This window comes from Chaetodon trifascialis, chromosome 2, assembly GCF_039877785.1.
Source record: "Chaetodon trifascialis isolate fChaTrf1 chromosome 2, fChaTrf1.hap1, whole genome shotgun sequence".
Lineage (NCBI taxonomy): Eukaryota > Metazoa > Chordata > Actinopteri > Chaetodontiformes > Chaetodontidae > Chaetodon > Chaetodon trifascialis.
In genome coordinates, this window is record NC_092057.1 from 13,098,501 (window position 1) to 13,116,196 (window position 17,696).

The following is a 17,696-nucleotide window of genomic DNA, read 5'->3' on the forward strand; positions in this document are numbered from 1 at the left end:
CAAATAACATAGTAGCAATCCCTGAGTTCTCGTCAGTTTAATATATTAATTACAGGATGACTTCTGTGTTATTTCAAGGTGGTTTTACCCTTTAAGACTCCAAACATTACAAACATTACAATACAATTACAAACATTTTCAAAACCTCAGTATATTATAATTTACTTATTTATTTGGGTATCCCACTAAAAACTAAAAACATTACTGTAAATTTGGCACCTTTAAGACATCATGAGTGTGTGGATTATTTGAAAATAGAATTTAGATTCTTGTCTGATAATCGATTGAATGTCTTACCATGAGGTTCATGTGGTTTTTGGTGGCAGCATGCCCACAGCTGTGACATTTAACCAATTAAGAAATGACACAATCAGTGAATATGATTGGTTGTCAACAGTGAAATGGTAAATTATCCACGATCTTAAATGTCCCACTCACTCTGAACCCACTGCATTTAATCGGCGCATTGTGGAGGTGTCGCTATTTTCAGAAATTTAACAAGCCAAATAATAAATCTAACCGATTAATCAAGAAACAAAGAAAATAAATTATAGTGGGTCGATCGACAAACCCGCATTCGATTAAGTGGTCTGACTCCCGACAAGATCTTTGGGCGTAATCAGTCATGTGTAATCGAGCGCCGGGTGTTAAAAAAAAAAAAAAGTACGGGACTGAAAACTTTCAGGAAAGCTCTCTCCGCACTCGTGAACAAAATAAAGTTTGCTTGGCAGAGTTTGAGTTTCTACAGAATTGCTACAGATTGTACAAGTATGTGACCTTTATCTGAGCAACGTGGAGTCGAGTTCGGCCTCCCCGGAAAAGAGGTTTACTTAAGACAGTAAGTTTTTATCCTGGTCATCTGATCGACTAGCGGAAAGAGCACAAACAATAGCAGAGACCGACAACACAGCCAGTTAGCTGCTGCCTTGTTTTACTTCACTCTGCTCGCTCGAACATGTCGGCCAAGCTCAGGCTTACTACAGCTGTTTTCTAACTTTATTGCGATGTAGCGTTTAGCTTTACTCATACCGGTAAAGTTTGTGGCTTAGCTCGATGATACGGAGCTTCAGACTTTTTATTTGTGTATACGCGTAGGTTAAATGTTGAGAGCGCAATCCTCAGAGTGGAAAGGTCAAATATTACACCATAAATCTCAAAAAAAGTCCACAATGTTCACTTTAACTCCATAACTGGTTTACAGTTGGCCTCCCATGCATAAATAAGCATCGTAGACAACTAATGTTCCCACTAAAAATATCACAAAGTGTGTTTCACAGCTGAGTACATGTACACTGATTTTTTAATGTGAACCCACAGTGAGCATCAAGGCACAGGACCCCAGGGTGTAAGAGGCGACCACCATGGCGACGCAGTTTAGTATCGACGATGCCTTTGTGTTGGAGGGAGACGATGAGGGAGTTGTGTCGGATGGAGAGCCAGAGGGATGGAAGAGCCGAGACAAGGACAGAGACGGAGGGGAGATGACATTTGGTCCTCTAAGTTTCTCCAAACCTCAGACTCATCCCTCGCCTGCTGCTGCTGCTGGCTCCATTGAACACAGCAACCTAAAGTATCAGGTACGAATCTACTGTGTGTACAAATGCAGTGAGCTGTCAACTTGAAACAGGAACTCTTCTATTGTTTTCTTCAGAATCTGGAAAATGAAGACGCCTTGGGCAGCAACGGCAATTCCTCTTTCAATAATTTCTTCAAAATCAGGTGGGTGCCGCAGAACTTGTTGTTGAACTTGCTTCTCCGTCTTCATCTGCATGTTGTTTGAATGTGGGTCCGTGTCTGCTCTCTCCGCAGCGACCCTGCGACTCTGTCTTACTGCAGCTCCCAGTGGTCCTTCAGCACCTTGAGTTCTGTCACGCAGCTTTCTGCACACTGCTGCGGGTACGTTTAAACAGCTCAAACACACGTACGCTCTCAACAACAAACACAGTTACTTCAAAAAATAAAACAAAATGTGCTGCTCAGGTGGGTGTCCCATCCGCTGGTGAAGAAAAACAGGCGAGTTGTTCTTGCTTCATTCCTTCTCCTCATCACTGGAGTCGGTGAGTCTGAGGCGCAGTTGTTTTTTATTTATTTCCTTGCTGTGATATAGTCTTACCTCAAAGAGAAATACATGTGTTTTTACTTCAGGCTTAGGCTCTGAAATGTACATAGATGGTTCAGGTATTCACATTATTTTGGGTGAAGTAGATCAGATTGCATTTACATGACTAAAATGCAAACTGAATATGGAAACAGCACAGAAACCGGTTGTATCTGACAAAAGAGTGTTTCATATGAAATTGTATGTGTACTTATCAAGTTCACATAAACATACTCCCACTTTTGCAGGTCTACACCAGTTTATTTAGTGGCGTGTCATTCAGTGACATGCTTGGTGCAGTGAACTTTGCCCCCTTGTTTATCCTCTTTGTATAACAGCTTTTTGCCAGAATTATCTAAGTTAATAGAAAATAAGTGTCTAAATACTTTATGTGCTGTGTTGTCTCCTAACTTCACTGATGCGATTTTGTATTGTTTCTTTTTAGCTCTCATTTTCACAGGTGTTGTCATACAGCTGAATCCAAATGCAGGTAAAGTCAAGGAGCCGTGTCAGTAAAGTTTATGATGTCTGTGTACACACATGAAACTTTGCCAGCCCAGATGCAAGATTATGAGCAATGAGTTAAGCGTTATCAATAAGCACATAGTGCGAAATCCATGAAGTGGATATTTCAAAAGAAAACATCAGAAAAGTAAAGAAAAACAGTGTAGATGATACAGACAAACGTTTTATTAGCAACAACAAAACATCTTTATTTTCCTTCACTCTCTGTGTAGTTAAATGATAATTCAAACTGTATGTTTTATTGGACTCCACGCTTGTGTATCCTGGCTGCCCACGAACGAAGCACTTCAGCTCTTTGTGTAATTGTGTCTTTGTATTGTTCCTGTGATGCCATTAAACACACGCTCTGCTGGGTATATGGTGGAGAAGCAGCAGACGATCAAGGCCAAAGTCCTTTTCACTGTATGGAGCCGTGTTTCTCAACCCAGCACTAAACGGCAACCTGTCCTGCTTGTCTTCTAGCTCTACTTTGAGAGCTGTTGTGAAGGAGCAGAGCTGCAGAAACAAACACATTTGGGACAGTTGGGTCTAAGATGTGTGGGTTGTAGATGAGGATCTTGATTTTTGATGAGCCAGAAGATGGAAAATGTTGAAAGTGAAATGACTCTCATTCTAAAACATAAAAGAAAATACTCTTATGTGCCTTTATGTACACTTCTGTGGTTTATGTGTATATATGCAGTAACTTCCTGTAGTCTGCTGTTGCTGTCTGGCACTATCACAGACAGCCAAACTCCAGGAAGTTAGTCCATCTGGTCCAGAAATATTCCCACACATGACCTCCGACCCCTAATAATATCATTTACGCTCAGATTTTGTAGGGATTAAGCAAAGAAGATATAATGTGTATTTAGTGACCTTTAGATGTATTTTGTTACCTTTGGATAGAGCTTTATGCTAGCTGTTTCCTTCTGTTTCCAGTGTTTGTGCTAAGCTAAGCTAACAGTCTCCTTTATCGTATTATTATATTTATCGTAAAGGCATTTAAGTGGTATTGATCATCTCATTTAACTGCCAGCAAGAGCACAAATAAGCGACTTTCCCAACATGTTCAACTGTGCCTTTAATGTGTGGTTGCACTCAAAAGCGTTGGTGACTGTATCTCTTTTCTGACGGTTTCAGGTGTTTCAAGTGCCATTTTCTTCGTACCTGGATTTCTTCTCTTCATCCCTGGAGGTAAACTGATCATCTGGTTCCTTGAACTGTTGTTGACTTGACCTCGGGCTTGTACGAGTAAAGGCATGCCTTGTTTTGTTGATGTCAACAACATCATTCCCTTTATTTCCCCCAGTGTACCATGTGATATACATCTGCTGTGCTGTCCGTGGGAGAAGAGGCTTCAAATTGTTCTACCTACCTTATTTTGAAAAATGACATTTTGTGAGACTATGATTTCACTACATTTCTGTTTCGCCATCTTAAAATGAATTGTATGTTGTCACTTGTAACAAAAAAAATATTGTCACGTGTTTTTTCTTGTCATTGTAATGACCACTACTAATTCAACCACTCAGTGCCTTGACTGTGTTTCCACTACATGAACTGAAATTGCTGTATGTGTACATGAAAAAGAAGGAGCTTGGTCTTGCCTGTGTTTTCAATGTCGTGTGAATAATGACTGTGAAATGACAATAAAACTTGTGTATATTTTAATTTGAGTCATTTGAGATCATTTCCACTTTGGGCCAATGTCAGAGCTGTTCCCAATATGCTTTGAGACTGTGGACAGTGGTCTATAATCTGCTGTGGGGTCAGACCTGCAGCATAGCCTGCTAAGCAGCTCAGGTAAGGAATGATCTTTGGTGAGGTTTGTTTTTAAGAAGTGAAAAGTTCAACCAAGGCAAGGTTAACAAACCATAAAGTAAAACATAGTGTGACATCTAGTCTGCAGATTTAAGTTTACATAACAATGTCAATGCATTTTATACATAGAACTGCAAAGCTGCCACTATGTCATTAGTTTTCATGTTTTTTTTTGTTTTTTTTTATAGAAATAGTCACAGTGAAGTCTGGATTGTCCAGAGTAAACTGGGATATTATTTCTGGAAAGTCACATTGCTGTTTTTCAATGTAGTTTTTCAGTGCTATGGAAAAAAACAATGTCAATGTGGCTCCATACCACTTGAAGTTAGTAAGAAGATTATAAACCTCTCTTTCAGCACACCAGAGCATTATATAACTGATGTTGCCAGTGATATGGTACTGTATGTGCTGTGATCCACAGTGGTGGAAGAAGCATGAAGAAGCTTAAGCAAAAGTACCACAATTTAAAAATGCAAGCCTCACACAGAGAAAGTTACTCAAATAGAAGTACGGTAAAGTGAGGTGGACCCTCTACAGCTTGCGTATTGACCAAGCATTGGTGTGGAAGACGCACCAGGAGAACACTGGGAGCACAGTGAGGGTAATGTTTTTTGACTTCTCCAGCACTTTCAACACAATCCAACCATCACTGCTCAGGGGGAGGCTGGAAGGAGCCGGAGTAGACTGCCACCTGTCTGCGTGGATCATCAACTACCTCACCAATAGATCACAGTATGTGAGGCTTCGCAACTATGTGTCTGATGTGGTGGTTTTGCAGCACAATCAATCACGGACAACCCATCCCAACCATGCATGAGACGGTGGGGGGCTTAAGCAGCTCCTTCATGAATTTTCCTTGGGAATGAATAAAGTATCTATCTCTATCTTCAGCAACAGACTGCTGCCTCCACACTGTGAGAAGCAAGGCTACAGCAGGTTCTTCTTGTAAACTCATAGTTTTGTATATTAAAACTTTGAGCTTTAAAATCTGCAAAGCTGTTAAATATAATGGTGATAAAGCACACTATTGCCCTCTGAAAAGTAGCATTAAATTGAATTGCTTATGTAAAGTACAAGTACCTAAAAATTGTACATTGTTACTGTAACGTTAATTGAAACGTAGAAGTAATGTTCTTCTTCTGGTGATGTAAAACATGATGAATTATTTTGTTCATGAAAGTTAAAATCCATAAATGACCAATAAAATGCTATCTAACATGAATAAAGACTTGATTCATTATGTAAATTCTCATGAATTGGGATGCAAAACAGTTGAATATTTTTGATTTTGTGCCTTTTATCGTGGCAATGAAACCATAATAAAGACACTTCCGCTGTCTACGTGTAGAGGGCGCACTGACGCCTTACGAAACGACAAGCTTCGGCAAACATCGTCAATTGCCGTGAAAAAGACTCGGTCAAGGATGGAGGAAGAGGCACGCAAGCTTCTCGAAGAAGGAATAAGAAAGAAATTGATCAGTCCTGGTAAAGGAGAGCTATCGACCTTTCCCAATGGAACCAAGGTAAGATTACTGTGTCACCTATTGGACGAGTTGAATCCAGTCCTCTTAATTCGTTTAGGAATTGCGACGAAGCACGTTAGCTAATGCTATCACCAGCTATATCTTTGCTAACACATGATACTCTGACAGATTAATGTTACACCAAACGCATTGCGCCTGTATATAGACACCACTGGCGAGCTTTTGAGGTTTCTGCTTTTGGGGTGATACAACATTAGATTTGACAAGGTCTGTTTTTTAACCGAGTTAAGGCTTTCCTATATATTTTTTTTCATCTGATGGAAAGACAGTGGGCGGAACAGAATGGTGTCTGTTTATGAGTTCTCATTGGTCGACAAATTGTGTCGATCAATTTTCCAGTGTTGTGATTGGCCAGAATAGGATGGAGTGTAAACGTTCTCCAGGCCTCTCAGATATGCTATTTTGTTGAGTAGTGAACAAATAATCGTTTGCATCGATGTCGTGTCCTTAAATGGGTGATGTAGCCATAGTTCTTTTAACCGGATGTTTTGTTGAGCTTTGTTTAATCTTTGCCGGTGCTCATCATTTCTCTGTTCTCCTAGGTGGTCTTCCACTACCGCACCAGCCTGTGTGATGGCACAGTCCTGGATGACTCCAGGACCATGGGGGGCTGCAGCAAACCCATGGAGCTCATCTTGGGCAAGAAGTTTAAACTAGCTGCGTGGGAGAGAGTGGTCATCTCCATGAGACAAGGCGAAATTTCAGAATTTACTTGCGACACTAAGGTTTGTGATCTGACCATTTGGGATGCGATCAGGTAGTGGTCTTCTACTGTATGTGTATTCACCATCTGTGTTCTCCCCTTAGCACACAGCACTGTACCCGCTTGTGTCCCAGTCCCTAAGAAACATCAGTGCTGGCAAGGACCCCCTGGAAGGCCAGAGGCACTGTTGCGGCATTGCCCAGATCCACTCCCACCACTCCTTAGGGCACAAGGACCTGGATGAGCTTCAGGCCAGCCCACAGCCTCTAGTCTTCACCATTGAGCTGCTGGAGGTGAGCTGACAGGGGACAGGCCAGAATTTACTGTTAATGGTGGTATTTTATTCTTTTATAGAGAATGGAGTATTGTTTGATTATTTTACAATACTTGCATACACAAGGGTGAAAAAAAATTGATCTCAATATCTCAATATAATGAGTCCAATATGACACAGTTAATAAGCCTCCCACTCAGATGGGATTCATTGCAGAGATATTGTGATGAATTGGATTAGATTTTAGTGGTGCACGTAATCAATATTAACAGTTGCTGTGTGCTCCTTCACTCTTACCCTCCGACAGTGCAAGTGTCAGCTTAAGTCTCTCTCTCCTCCAGGTTCTGCCTCCAGGATCGTTCCAGCTTGATGTGTGGGCTATGACTGATGAAGAGAAACTCCAGCTTGTGCCTCAGATCCACGAGGAGGGCAACATGCTTTTCAAACGGGGCCAAATTAAGGAAGCCACAGAGAAGTACTACAATGGCATCGCCTGCCTCAAAAATCTACAGATGAAGGTGAGAGTATACTTGAATACAAGAGAATAAACATCAGGCCCAGTTTTTTAGTATTCAGTTTCTATTTTGCATCCTATAACTCCTCTCTGGGTCTCGCCTCTCAGGAGCATCCTGGAGATGAAGCGTGGATAAAGCTAGACCATATGATCACACCACTGCTCCTCAATTACTGCCAGTGCAAGCTACTCCAGGGCCAGTACTATGAAGTCATCGAACACTGCACATCCGTGCTTTTCAAATATGAGGGTGAGGCTTTGTTTCTCATGCTGAACAAGAACCAGATGAGATGCAAGATTTCTGTTCCTTCTGTAGATTGTTATTTATTGTGATTTCGGAGAGGGAGAACTCTATTTAGGGTTACAAATAGTTGATCGAAAGGAAATTAATTGCCAATAATTGTTAATTGTAGTGCTACTTTGGGATTGGTGTAGATTTGAAATCAATGAAGTTGATGAGGTAAAACATTATATCGACTTTGTACTGTCTTTGTTGTTTTTTGAGTATATGTCAGAAAGGATTAGCAAATTATAACTATAATTATCAAATTATCCTTATAATGTTTTTCTTTATGTTTCACACAGCGTCCCAGCTCTTTTGGAATTGGGGCTTTATGTTCTCCATGATTGCGTCCTTGGTCTTGTTGCCAACTTGCATTTATGTGCGAATGACAAATTTTGATTCATTCTCTTCGTCCCCTTCCTCACAGACAATGTGAAGGCGTTATACAAGCGGGCTAAGGCCCACGCTGCAGTGTGGAATGAGACGGAGGCACGGGCAGACTTTGCTAAAGTGTTGGAGCTCGACCCCTCTCTGGAACAGTCTGTTGCCAAGGAGCTGAGGGTCATGGAGGAGAGGATCCGCACCAAAGAAAAGGAGGAAAAGAATCGCTATAAAGGCCTGTTCAGCACACCACCTGCCACTGCCACCACAGTCAGTTTGCTTTGAGTGTTTTTTTAATTTTAATTTTTAAACTAGCCATCAGTTCAGCTTATTTGTTGTAACAAAGTGAACTACATGTGTCTACTCTTCCCCCTCACAGGGTTGAATCTCTCAGTGGATTGGAACAAGAGGATGCCGCCTGTAAATTTCAAGACGGAGGAGAAACGGTGGACACTGCTGCTGTTTCAGTTTTATCCCTACACTCAAGCCAAACACTCTGCCACCCTGCCCTCCATGGCACGCGCAGAAACATCCTCACAGGTCAAACACAAGTCGCCTGAGGTGCGATTTTCATTCCAGCCTTCTTCCTCTAAAACCTGCCCTCTGTTGTCAGCTCGGCTTAATGAAAGTCCTAAATGCCATAGAAACTTCAGATTTGTTCTGGCTTAGCAGCACCATTCATTTGTAGTGTTGTGGTCTTCAACATGAGGGAACTCCTGAATTCCATTTTCTTAATTGGCCTGTCGTGCTTTCAGAACACATTCTTGGTAAATCACTTGCTCACAGGGATGGGCGACATTCAGAATGTTACCTGAAGCAAGTTTTTTTTTTTTTGGTGGATTCAATGACAAATTTATCTGCTGTTTGAGGAAAGTCATTGTATTGGCAATTCAAATAGCAAACACCCGTTTGCCACCGTATTAAAAACAAGTAGCTCACGTTTTATGTTGTATTGCTTTTCTGTGAAACATGCGGAGAGCTTTTGGATAATCTTAAAATTACTCATAATCGTAGCCCAACAAGGAAAGATTGAAATGGATTCCAGACAGTAATGCTCTCCAGTTTTGTTTTTTTCCCCCTAGTTTAATTTTTGCACAAGGTATATCATGTACTCACATGCACACCTCTGCCTTGCACCACCGACTCCCTGCTCTGCCTTGGTCACAGGGGAAGCACTGGAATAAGCAGGAGACCATTATCTCCTGGTGGATGTGACTGGGAAACTGAGCGGTCGGCCTGTGACAATCATTATATATACAACACGCATGGACTTGTGTTATCTTTGCTTTCTCCTATTTACTTATTTCATGTAGTAAGAAATACAATTATGTTGTTTTTGTCAAGATGTACTCAGCAAATCCCTCAGTATCTCCTTCACTTGCTTAGAAATGAGCTACTCATTACTCTTCGTGTGAGGCAGTGAGTTGGTAGCTGCATCTGTCTGAAGTGAGATGTTATTGAGGTTGTGATTATATTACTGAAAATAAATGTTTACCCCCAGCTATTTTCTTTTTTAAATATTCGTGACATGCAGACAAATGATTAGAAGAAAAAAAAAGACAAATCAGTATCCTGTTGTATCACTCCATTTAGAGGAACAATGTCAGCATATTCCTGAGTAAAAGATGTTCACAATATTAAATTAAAAAAAAAAAAATCTTAAAATGTCCATAAACTGTACACCCGCCATCACCAGCGGATGGAGTCGAGCTGGTGAGCTCAATGCCCTGCAACAATCATAATAGAGGACCTTGTGCTATGAGTTTCTGTCAACCTGCTTTTTCAAAAGGTCAATTATCATTTAAGATAGATTAAAGATCACTTCATAGGACGGTGTCTACCCACTAATTACTTAGCGACGTATTAATCATGTTTCACAAATGAAACAGCCGTGTAAAGTCTTCTTTTCTGTTATTTAATTAAGATATACATACTGAACTGCAAAAATTTGGTTTACAAAATTTCCATTCTAACAAATTGACTTGAGATGTACAGAGTTCTTGGGATTGAGAAACATCTAATGTGTGTTCACACTACAAAATATGGAAAAAAAAAACAAAAAAAAAACCAAGCACGGGTGAATGAAAATGGGGTCTAGTCAAGATGCTGAAATTCACAAAAAATATTGAGTGGTTGCAGACTGATGTTCAGAATAGAAACTACACAGGTGCAGTTGGTTTACTGATTTCATCACTAAAAAAAAGAACAAAAAAAAACAAAAAACTTCTTGGTCAATTGCCATTTTTGAACAAATAATACTTTAAACATCCCCGTCCATTTTAATAAGGTCTTTACCCGGAGTTCTACTTAAAAATGTGTTGAAATTCCCCACACTCTTATTTCAAAATAGATACAAAACTGCATTTTGCATACACCCCACACGTCACAGAAAGTTTGTACGGAACAAAATGGGTGCGTTGGAAAGCAGGGACCAGTGGAGACAAGATGGACATAATGCACCTATAAAAAGCCAGCGAGGACAGCGCAACAGGTGGGAGGATAAAAAATGGTTGTAAAACAGACGATTGTGATGAGGACAGGCTCCTACAGGGAAAGAGTGGAGGGGCGAAGGGATCTTTCCAAAAGGTTATGTGCGGGCGCTTCTCTCCGTCTCTGCGAGACACTCCCTGACCAGTGCACGGGCATGGATGATACCTGAACAACACAAACACAATGTGCAAGCAAGTGTCAAATCGGCGGTCAACTGTAAAAGTAATTGGTAGCAATTTCTGCCTTCTGTCTGAATCTACCTCAGCTACAGAAATCGAACGTGTCCCAGAACAGCCATTGCTGCTGAGATAGTTACAGAGCTGCAGTTCAGGTTAAAGGCAAAACAAAAAATGCTGTGCCAGTCCTGTCTTCGCTACAGAGCAAAAGAAATGGTTTACTTTGTGGGATTAGCTATGACCAGGGTCACCACTCTTGCTATGGGCTTTCATTTCCATAATAAAAGCCCAAAATAAACAGCAAGAACGGCATCCACCTATACACCACATACACAAACCATGACGTTCTGGATGAGTAAAATATACCTCTCTTTAGCCTCTCCATGGCGCTCTTGCTCCCAGCATATGTAGGCCTGATCTCACGGCTCATCTCCTCAATGACTGACAGCAGCTCGCTGTAGGTGGACCCTTGAGACACTTTGACTGGCTGTTTGTGATTTTCACAAACATGTAATGTGTGGGGGAGAAAAAAAAAAAAGATCCATCAAGACATTTCCATTTTGTCACAGCTGGAAATGCCAATCACAAGTAAAGACCAAGAACAATGAAAAATGTAGATTCTTGCTAAAATGATACAGTGTGATGTTAAATAGAGGAGAGCACTGGGATCGGGTGTCTTTCTTTTCAAGATATTTTATCAAAATGATACTTAGAACTGCGATACCACCAATTAAGTAATTACTAATTGAACATGTTTGTTGAATAGATAGTCTCCAAGCTGTTCCCAGCTAATTCTCTCTCCATTGTCATGCTCTCACAGCAGTAATGAAGTCCGTTCCTCTTTTTCACTGTTTCAAATGATTCAAACAAAAATTATTTAAATGCACTTCGCTCAAACAACCAGTCAGCCACCCCCTATATAGGTCACATGCCTGCAGCTGCCTCATAATAACAGCGTGCAGCACTGTCAATATTTGCTATGCTCCATGAATACATCTTTGTCTGCAACCACTTACTTATTAACTACTGACATTTTCTGAAGATATTCCAAGATTGATTCACAGAAGCAGACACTGTTCCACATTGATGTATATCTAAATGTTCTAAGAGAAATTCTCCAAAACTGGGGATTGTTCCTTCGATTTTTGTTGCAATAGTTTGTACCATTTGTACAAGTATGCAAGGTTGAGGTAAATTATTCATTAATTTGCCTTGCAGGTATCACACTGCTTCAGCCCAACTAAGGACTATTATCCAAGTGGCTGACACAGCCATGCTGTCAGGTACAGGCTCTATCCTTTGACCTGTAGACCTGTTAATGTGAATGCATGTATGTGGCATTACCAAAGGCAGCTTAACAGTGTGGATAACTGTACTGCAGACATACCTGAACAAAGCCCATGGAGGGTGGGCCGAAGTCACTGAAAGCTGGCCTGAAATTGGATGATGAGGGCAGAGATGGAGAGGGCACAGAAGAGCCTGGACAGAAGGGGAGAATGGATGTAAAACACCAGAGCTGAGAGAAGAAACCTGCCCGTTTTATTCAATCCCATTAAGTTATAAGTAATAATTCACTGTAAAGGCCCTGATACACATAAGATGAAGCAAAGTCTATTATTTTTTGCACTAAAGACACCAATGAGTGCTTTATCACTGGCAACATAGTTAAACTAGCTGACTAATGGTGAAACCAGAGGAACTCACCACATTTAACTAGTATCACAGCATGATAATAATGGTTAAATGCAGTGTAATATTGGCTAGTCTACCATTGATTTATATTGGTAAACTGTTGACCTGAATTATTTTCCATGACAATTGGTGTGAAACATTTTGTATCCATAATGGAAACTGGCAAATAATTGCATGCCCAACACGAAAGCTACATCATGTTAGAACCTGGAGGTGTGTGGTTGGAGCCAGATGGCGCAGGAGCAATGGGCTTGTAACTCATGGCGATTTCAGCTGGCAGCTCCCCGTACGATGCGCCACTTCCTTCGGTCCCGTCAACCCGGTGCTTATACAGCTTTACTGGTGGTGATGCGCTCCTAAGAGCTGATACAAAGAAAATAAGTTCACACATAAACAAATAAAAGGAGACAGTATCAAATTTATATTCATCCTCACAATAACAAAAAGCCCAAAGGTTTGCAATTATCAGAGTAGTGAATATTCATTTGAGACGCGAGATGTAAAATTCAACTAACACTGGCTGGTTTTTGTGTTGAGTGTTTAACACAAGGCTATACAACCCTGATTTGGAAAAAGTTAGACTTGGAAGTTGGGACACTGTGTAAAACATAAAACAGAATGTAATAATTTGCGAATACTTTTTGACATATGCTCCATTGAAAACTGGACAAAGAGAATATATCTAATGTTTGACCTCATCAACTTCATTGATTTTTGTAAATATATGCTTATTCTGAATTTGATGAGGCAACATGTTTCAAACAAGTTGGGACAGGAGCAACTAAAGACTGGGAAAGATGATGAATGCTCCAAAAACACCTGTGTGGAACATTCCACAGGTAAACAGGTTCATTGGTAACAGGTGATAGTATCATGATTGGGTCTGAAAGGGGCATCCTGGAAAGACTCAGTCATTCACAAGCAAGGATGGAGAGAGGTTCACCACTTTGTGAACACATGATTGGATAAAGGAAATTACTACATGGGCTCTGGAACACTTTGGAAAACCACTGTAAGCAAATAATTGCATTTTTTTTTACTTGTTTTACATGGCATCCCAACATTTTTGGAATCAGGGATGTATACAGCAATCTAAAAAGGAGGCTCAAAAGCAAAAAGCAATGGTCAAACCTTGATACATTTCTCATTTTCTGACATTTTATGGGAAAGCACTCCAAACTTTTGCCAACGCCAAGGTGAAAATGACATACGTTGCCTTGATTACAGGCATGTCTACATTATAGAACAAGACTTCTGACCTGTCACTATACACAGTTCCAGCTTTGATTGAGGTTCAGGTTTATTATGCGTCTTTTGTGGATGTTTCTGCGCCTTTATAATGGACAGTAGAAAGATGCAACCAAGGTCCCTGGCTAAAGTCAAATCTGGGCTGTTGTGGGCCATGTTGTCTGTGACCCTGCCTTGTCATGCAACACCAGCTTCAAGCAGTTAATCAAAATTACAATTCATGATGGCAACTAGCCACATGGAGTTATTGACGACTTCGAAGTAGTTAGCTTTAGTAAGCAGCACCATATAAAGTTACATTAGATGTAACTAAAACTCCCTTTAACAGCTAAAGTGTACTAGAAAATCACCAACTAAAGTAAAACACATGAGTGTCTGTACTGAATCCTCTTAGTGGCGCTAATCATTCCCAGTGTCTACTGGATTAAAGCATCTAGTTACTCTGCACCACACAGCAATATAGACCTTCGGCTATGTTATGATCATTTCCCAGTGGTTAAAGTGGTTACCATCATTTAAACGTCTAATACATGTTGTACCTGATGTATTTAACATCGATTGTGTATTATGTAAAGCAATTTGAATTGTCTTTCATTGGTTGAAATGTAGCCTACTATACGAATGAACGTCCCTTGCTTAAATAAGATCACGGGGAGCTTTTCTGCCATTTACTTACAGTACATTATAGTGAGCAGCGGGCTGGCACAGTACAGACTGATAACAGACGTATTAATTTATATACATGTGTATGTGTGAGACGAGACAGAGGTTTACCAACGATAACCACCGCAGTTCATCCTGCCTGCTTGCAATATCATTCAAATGTGGTAAGTTAACGTTAGATATTACATCTGATAACTAGTCACACGTTAATTTTACTTGATCAGCCTCGTGTCGTCGGGTACGTAATAACGTTTCAGAGCGAAGACTTCTTAACGTGATCGCTCAAAGGCAAACGAACCAGAGTCAGGGGTGCCTAATGAGACAAAAGCTGACGTTAGCTGGAGAGGAAGGTGCCGAGCTAACTACTACTTGGTAATGTTAGCTCCATTAGCTAGCTTTCACCGGTTAGCATAACAACATAAGTAGAACGCGCAGAGAAATAGTCGCGCTACAGCGTTAATATTTTACGTAAAGAGAGCGAACGACACAAAGGTTATCTGCGCTTGAGATCATTGAGAAGACCACAAACGACCCAAACGACTGGTATTTTTTACCTTTTGTAAGCAGACTTAAAATCCTCTGTGGGAAGGGAGACTGGCTCTTCCTCTGTGCGCGAGTCTGCGCAGAGGAGAAGCGTAGTGTACTACTGTGTTTTTTTTTTACTTTTCCAGCCATACGATTGGATGATGGCAGTCTCCTATGACGTCTGTCCCAAACGTGTTCAGGATCTCTTCAGCACCAAACATTCAAAATGAAATTCATTTCTTTGGCTACAATGAAAACAAGAGCGGGTGACTGCTGACTCACTAAACGTAAATGTCATATTCAAAAGTCAAATATCTCTCTCATCTACTCAATTAATGAGGTGTTGCTGAATTAGGAAATTACAATCTGTTTGACTCGTCAGAAGACAGAAATGTGTGCATACAAGGCTGCTTCAGGAGTTATTCAAAGGGATTTAACTAAATTCCTTCTGCACCTTATTTTTTGTGTAGTATTATTAGTCATCCTTTCTACTTTTTCTGTTTTTCCTACTTTCTATTTACACTAGTTTTCTGTCTTGGAATTTTGTTTTAATTACAGTCACTGTGCAACTATTCTATTTATTTATTACAGCAATGATTAAATGGATGTCTGTTTTTAATTTTCATGTAACAAGTGTGATGATGTTCTCAATTAAGTTTGAAAGACAGAAAAACAAATACAATGTCACATTCATATCTGTGTAATTTGATTATACTGTCTATTCCTTTTTCTATTATTGTTCCAAAATGTTGATGATGCAGTTGTTATTTCAGAACAAATGTACAATACCTAATGTAGAGAATCCCATTACTATTTATTCTGTCAAACAAATAAAGCATATTTGAATAGACAAAAATGTTTAAAAGGAGCTTCCCAAAAAAAGTTTAACAATGTAAAAGGAAAACAGTCATAAATTATAGATATAGATTATTATAGATATCATGACATTTATTCCCTGATTTCCTGTAGGTATCATACTGTCACATTATATTGAGTTTCTTACCTGCTGCCACTGTCCTTCATCTGTTCACATGCGCAGTCAGTACTTTTCCACTCTCACTCCCCTGCCAGCCACGTCCACCTGCCCACTCACCTGATCACACACCTGAGATTCATTCACAATCAGTTGAGTATTTAAGCTGCTCTCCCACACTCGCTCAGGGCCAGACTGTTCTTCACTCTCATGCAAGACTCTCTTTACTTTTGGCCTGCGCTCTTATTGCTGAACCAGCCTGTTTTTGACTTCATCTGTTCCCTGGTACACTTTGTGTGTGTGTGTGTGTGTATATATATATATATATATATATATATATGCAAATGAAACTGCATACATGAGATAAGATCAACTTTATTTATCCCAAAGGGAAATTATCAAGGAGTTATGCAGTCTGATGGAGTTACATTTACACAATTTCACTCACATCTGCAGTCAATTTCACTTACAATTTCACCTGATTCATAATCAGAGTACAACTACGTTTTCGGAGATGTTAATTAACTATTTGGATTGTAATTGTGATGGTTTCAGCGGAGCAGTGAGTGGGTATTTGTGCACTACTTACGCATTCAGGCGGTCTGTAATACTTTGCTACGCTTTCTCTCGCTGTTTTATAACTGTGGCGGTGTTGCCCTTTTTTTAATTTGGTGTTTCACCTCCTCATAAGCCTCCATGAGGCCTCCGACGGGGAAAAGGATGCCGCTGTAGTTGCCATGGTGAATCGGTGAATCTGTGATCGATGGCGGGGTCTATTTGAGGAAGCCGCGTGCACATACTTATCCAGGATAGGTTTCACCTGGCTTGTTGAATCTGTGTCTGCTCACCCTGGCTTGGTCTTTGTGCAACCGATTAAGCCTGGACGCTCATGTTTTGGATTGGTTGAGCTCAGCTCAGTCACTTATCCTGGATGTCTTAATCGTACTTTTGTGCAACGGGCCCCTGGACTGTTGTTTACCTGTGATTGTTTGGTGTGTGTGCTTCACCAAATGCTGAAAGAGACTCTGAAATTTGATGTTTGCACTTCCTGGATCTTTGTCTGCCTGTGACTATTTAGTGTTTGGTTTATCAAACATTTCAAGAGACTTTGAACTTGTTGCTGCTAATCTGTCAAGTCTGAAATTAAAGTTGCTACAAGCAATACCTATGATCTAGTAGTAATGCTATTCGCTCCTAAATCTCAGAATTTCATTTGAAACATCAATCATCTGCAAAATCAGTTGAGATTGGCTTGAACTTCACGGGAGGAAAGAAGCCCCTGCTGTTTAACTCAGACTGTTATTGGCCTCTCTGGTGACTAGGCTTCACAAAGCAGACCGCGAATGGTCAAGTGAGGTGTCTTTTGAATCCTGTGACAAGGAGAAGACCAGCACATCAGCTGTGAATTTAAAAGAAGAAAACATCTTTCTATGCATTATTCTCATGTTTTGAACTAAATATTTATCAATATATATCAATATTTTATTGCAGTGGATCATCAGGACCAAGTTGCCAGGTCATTTTTTGGCGGAGTGTTGTTGATCTGTGATCACAGAGAGACCTGAATGGTGAGTTGCCTCAATGTAACATCAGTTTCAAAAATGTTAATTTGTCTGCTGTTGGTGTTTATTGTGTCTCCTGTTATGATTATCTCTTGACATGGGGTGCATCAATCAATGAATCTAAGCTTTCTAGAGTATGAGTATAAATGTGAATGTAGCATTTATGTCAATCGATGACATAGAACAACAAATAATCTAAGTTTTCCCACGCACGGGCCATTGGAATGGTAAAGCTTTGACGT

General features: G+C 40.3%; 3 protein-coding genes across 4 annotated transcripts; 2 read left to right on the forward strand and 1 right to left on the reverse strand.

Annotated features, from left to right (window-relative positions):
* The first annotated feature begins 646 nt into the window (after positions 1 to 646).
* On the forward strand, positions 647 to 4,276 carry tmem134 (transmembrane protein 134). The gene is made up of 8 exons (XM_070983781.1): positions 647 to 838; positions 1,318 to 1,577; positions 1,652 to 1,719; positions 1,810 to 1,896; positions 1,981 to 2,057; positions 2,544 to 2,588; positions 3,746 to 3,799; positions 3,915 to 4,276. The coding sequence occupies exons 2-8, from the start codon at positions 1,362 to 1,364 to the stop codon at positions 3,995 to 3,997; spliced, it is 630 nt and encodes a 209-aa protein (XP_070839882.1). The 5' UTR covers positions 647 to 838; positions 1,318 to 1,361; the 3' UTR covers positions 3,998 to 4,276.
* A 1,542-nt stretch (positions 4,277 to 5,818) lies between these two features.
* Positions 5,819 to 9,625, forward strand: aip (aryl hydrocarbon receptor interacting protein). The gene is made up of 7 exons (XM_070977523.1): positions 5,819 to 5,949; positions 6,513 to 6,695; positions 6,778 to 6,966; positions 7,289 to 7,465; positions 7,570 to 7,711; positions 8,172 to 8,395; positions 8,505 to 9,625. The coding sequence occupies exons 1-7, from the start codon at positions 5,851 to 5,853 to the stop codon at positions 8,508 to 8,510; spliced, it is 1,020 nt and encodes a 339-aa protein (XP_070833624.1). The 5' UTR covers positions 5,819 to 5,850; the 3' UTR covers positions 8,511 to 9,625.
* A 71-nt stretch (positions 9,626 to 9,696) lies between these two features.
* cdk2ap2 (cyclin dependent kinase 2 associated protein 2) lies at positions 9,697 to 15,003 on the reverse strand. Of its 2 annotated transcripts, XM_070977542.1 has the most exons (5): positions 14,949 to 15,003; positions 12,691 to 12,846; positions 12,179 to 12,270; positions 11,158 to 11,278; positions 9,697 to 10,780 (listed from the first exon to the last, which is right to left on the reverse strand). In XM_070977542.1, exons 2-5 carry the CDS (start codon positions 12,743 to 12,745, stop codon positions 10,713 to 10,715), a joined length of 336 nt encoding a protein of 111 aa, XP_070833643.1. In that variant the 5' UTR covers positions 12,746 to 12,846; positions 14,949 to 15,003; the 3' UTR covers positions 9,697 to 10,712. The 2 variants fall into 2 exon arrangements, with proteins under 2 accessions (XP_070833643.1, XP_070833635.1); XM_070977534.1 differs by lacking the exon at positions 14,949 to 15,003 and having other exon boundaries at positions 10,021 to 10,780; positions 12,691 to 12,962.
* Positions 15,004 to 17,696: the final 2,693 nt, after the last annotated feature.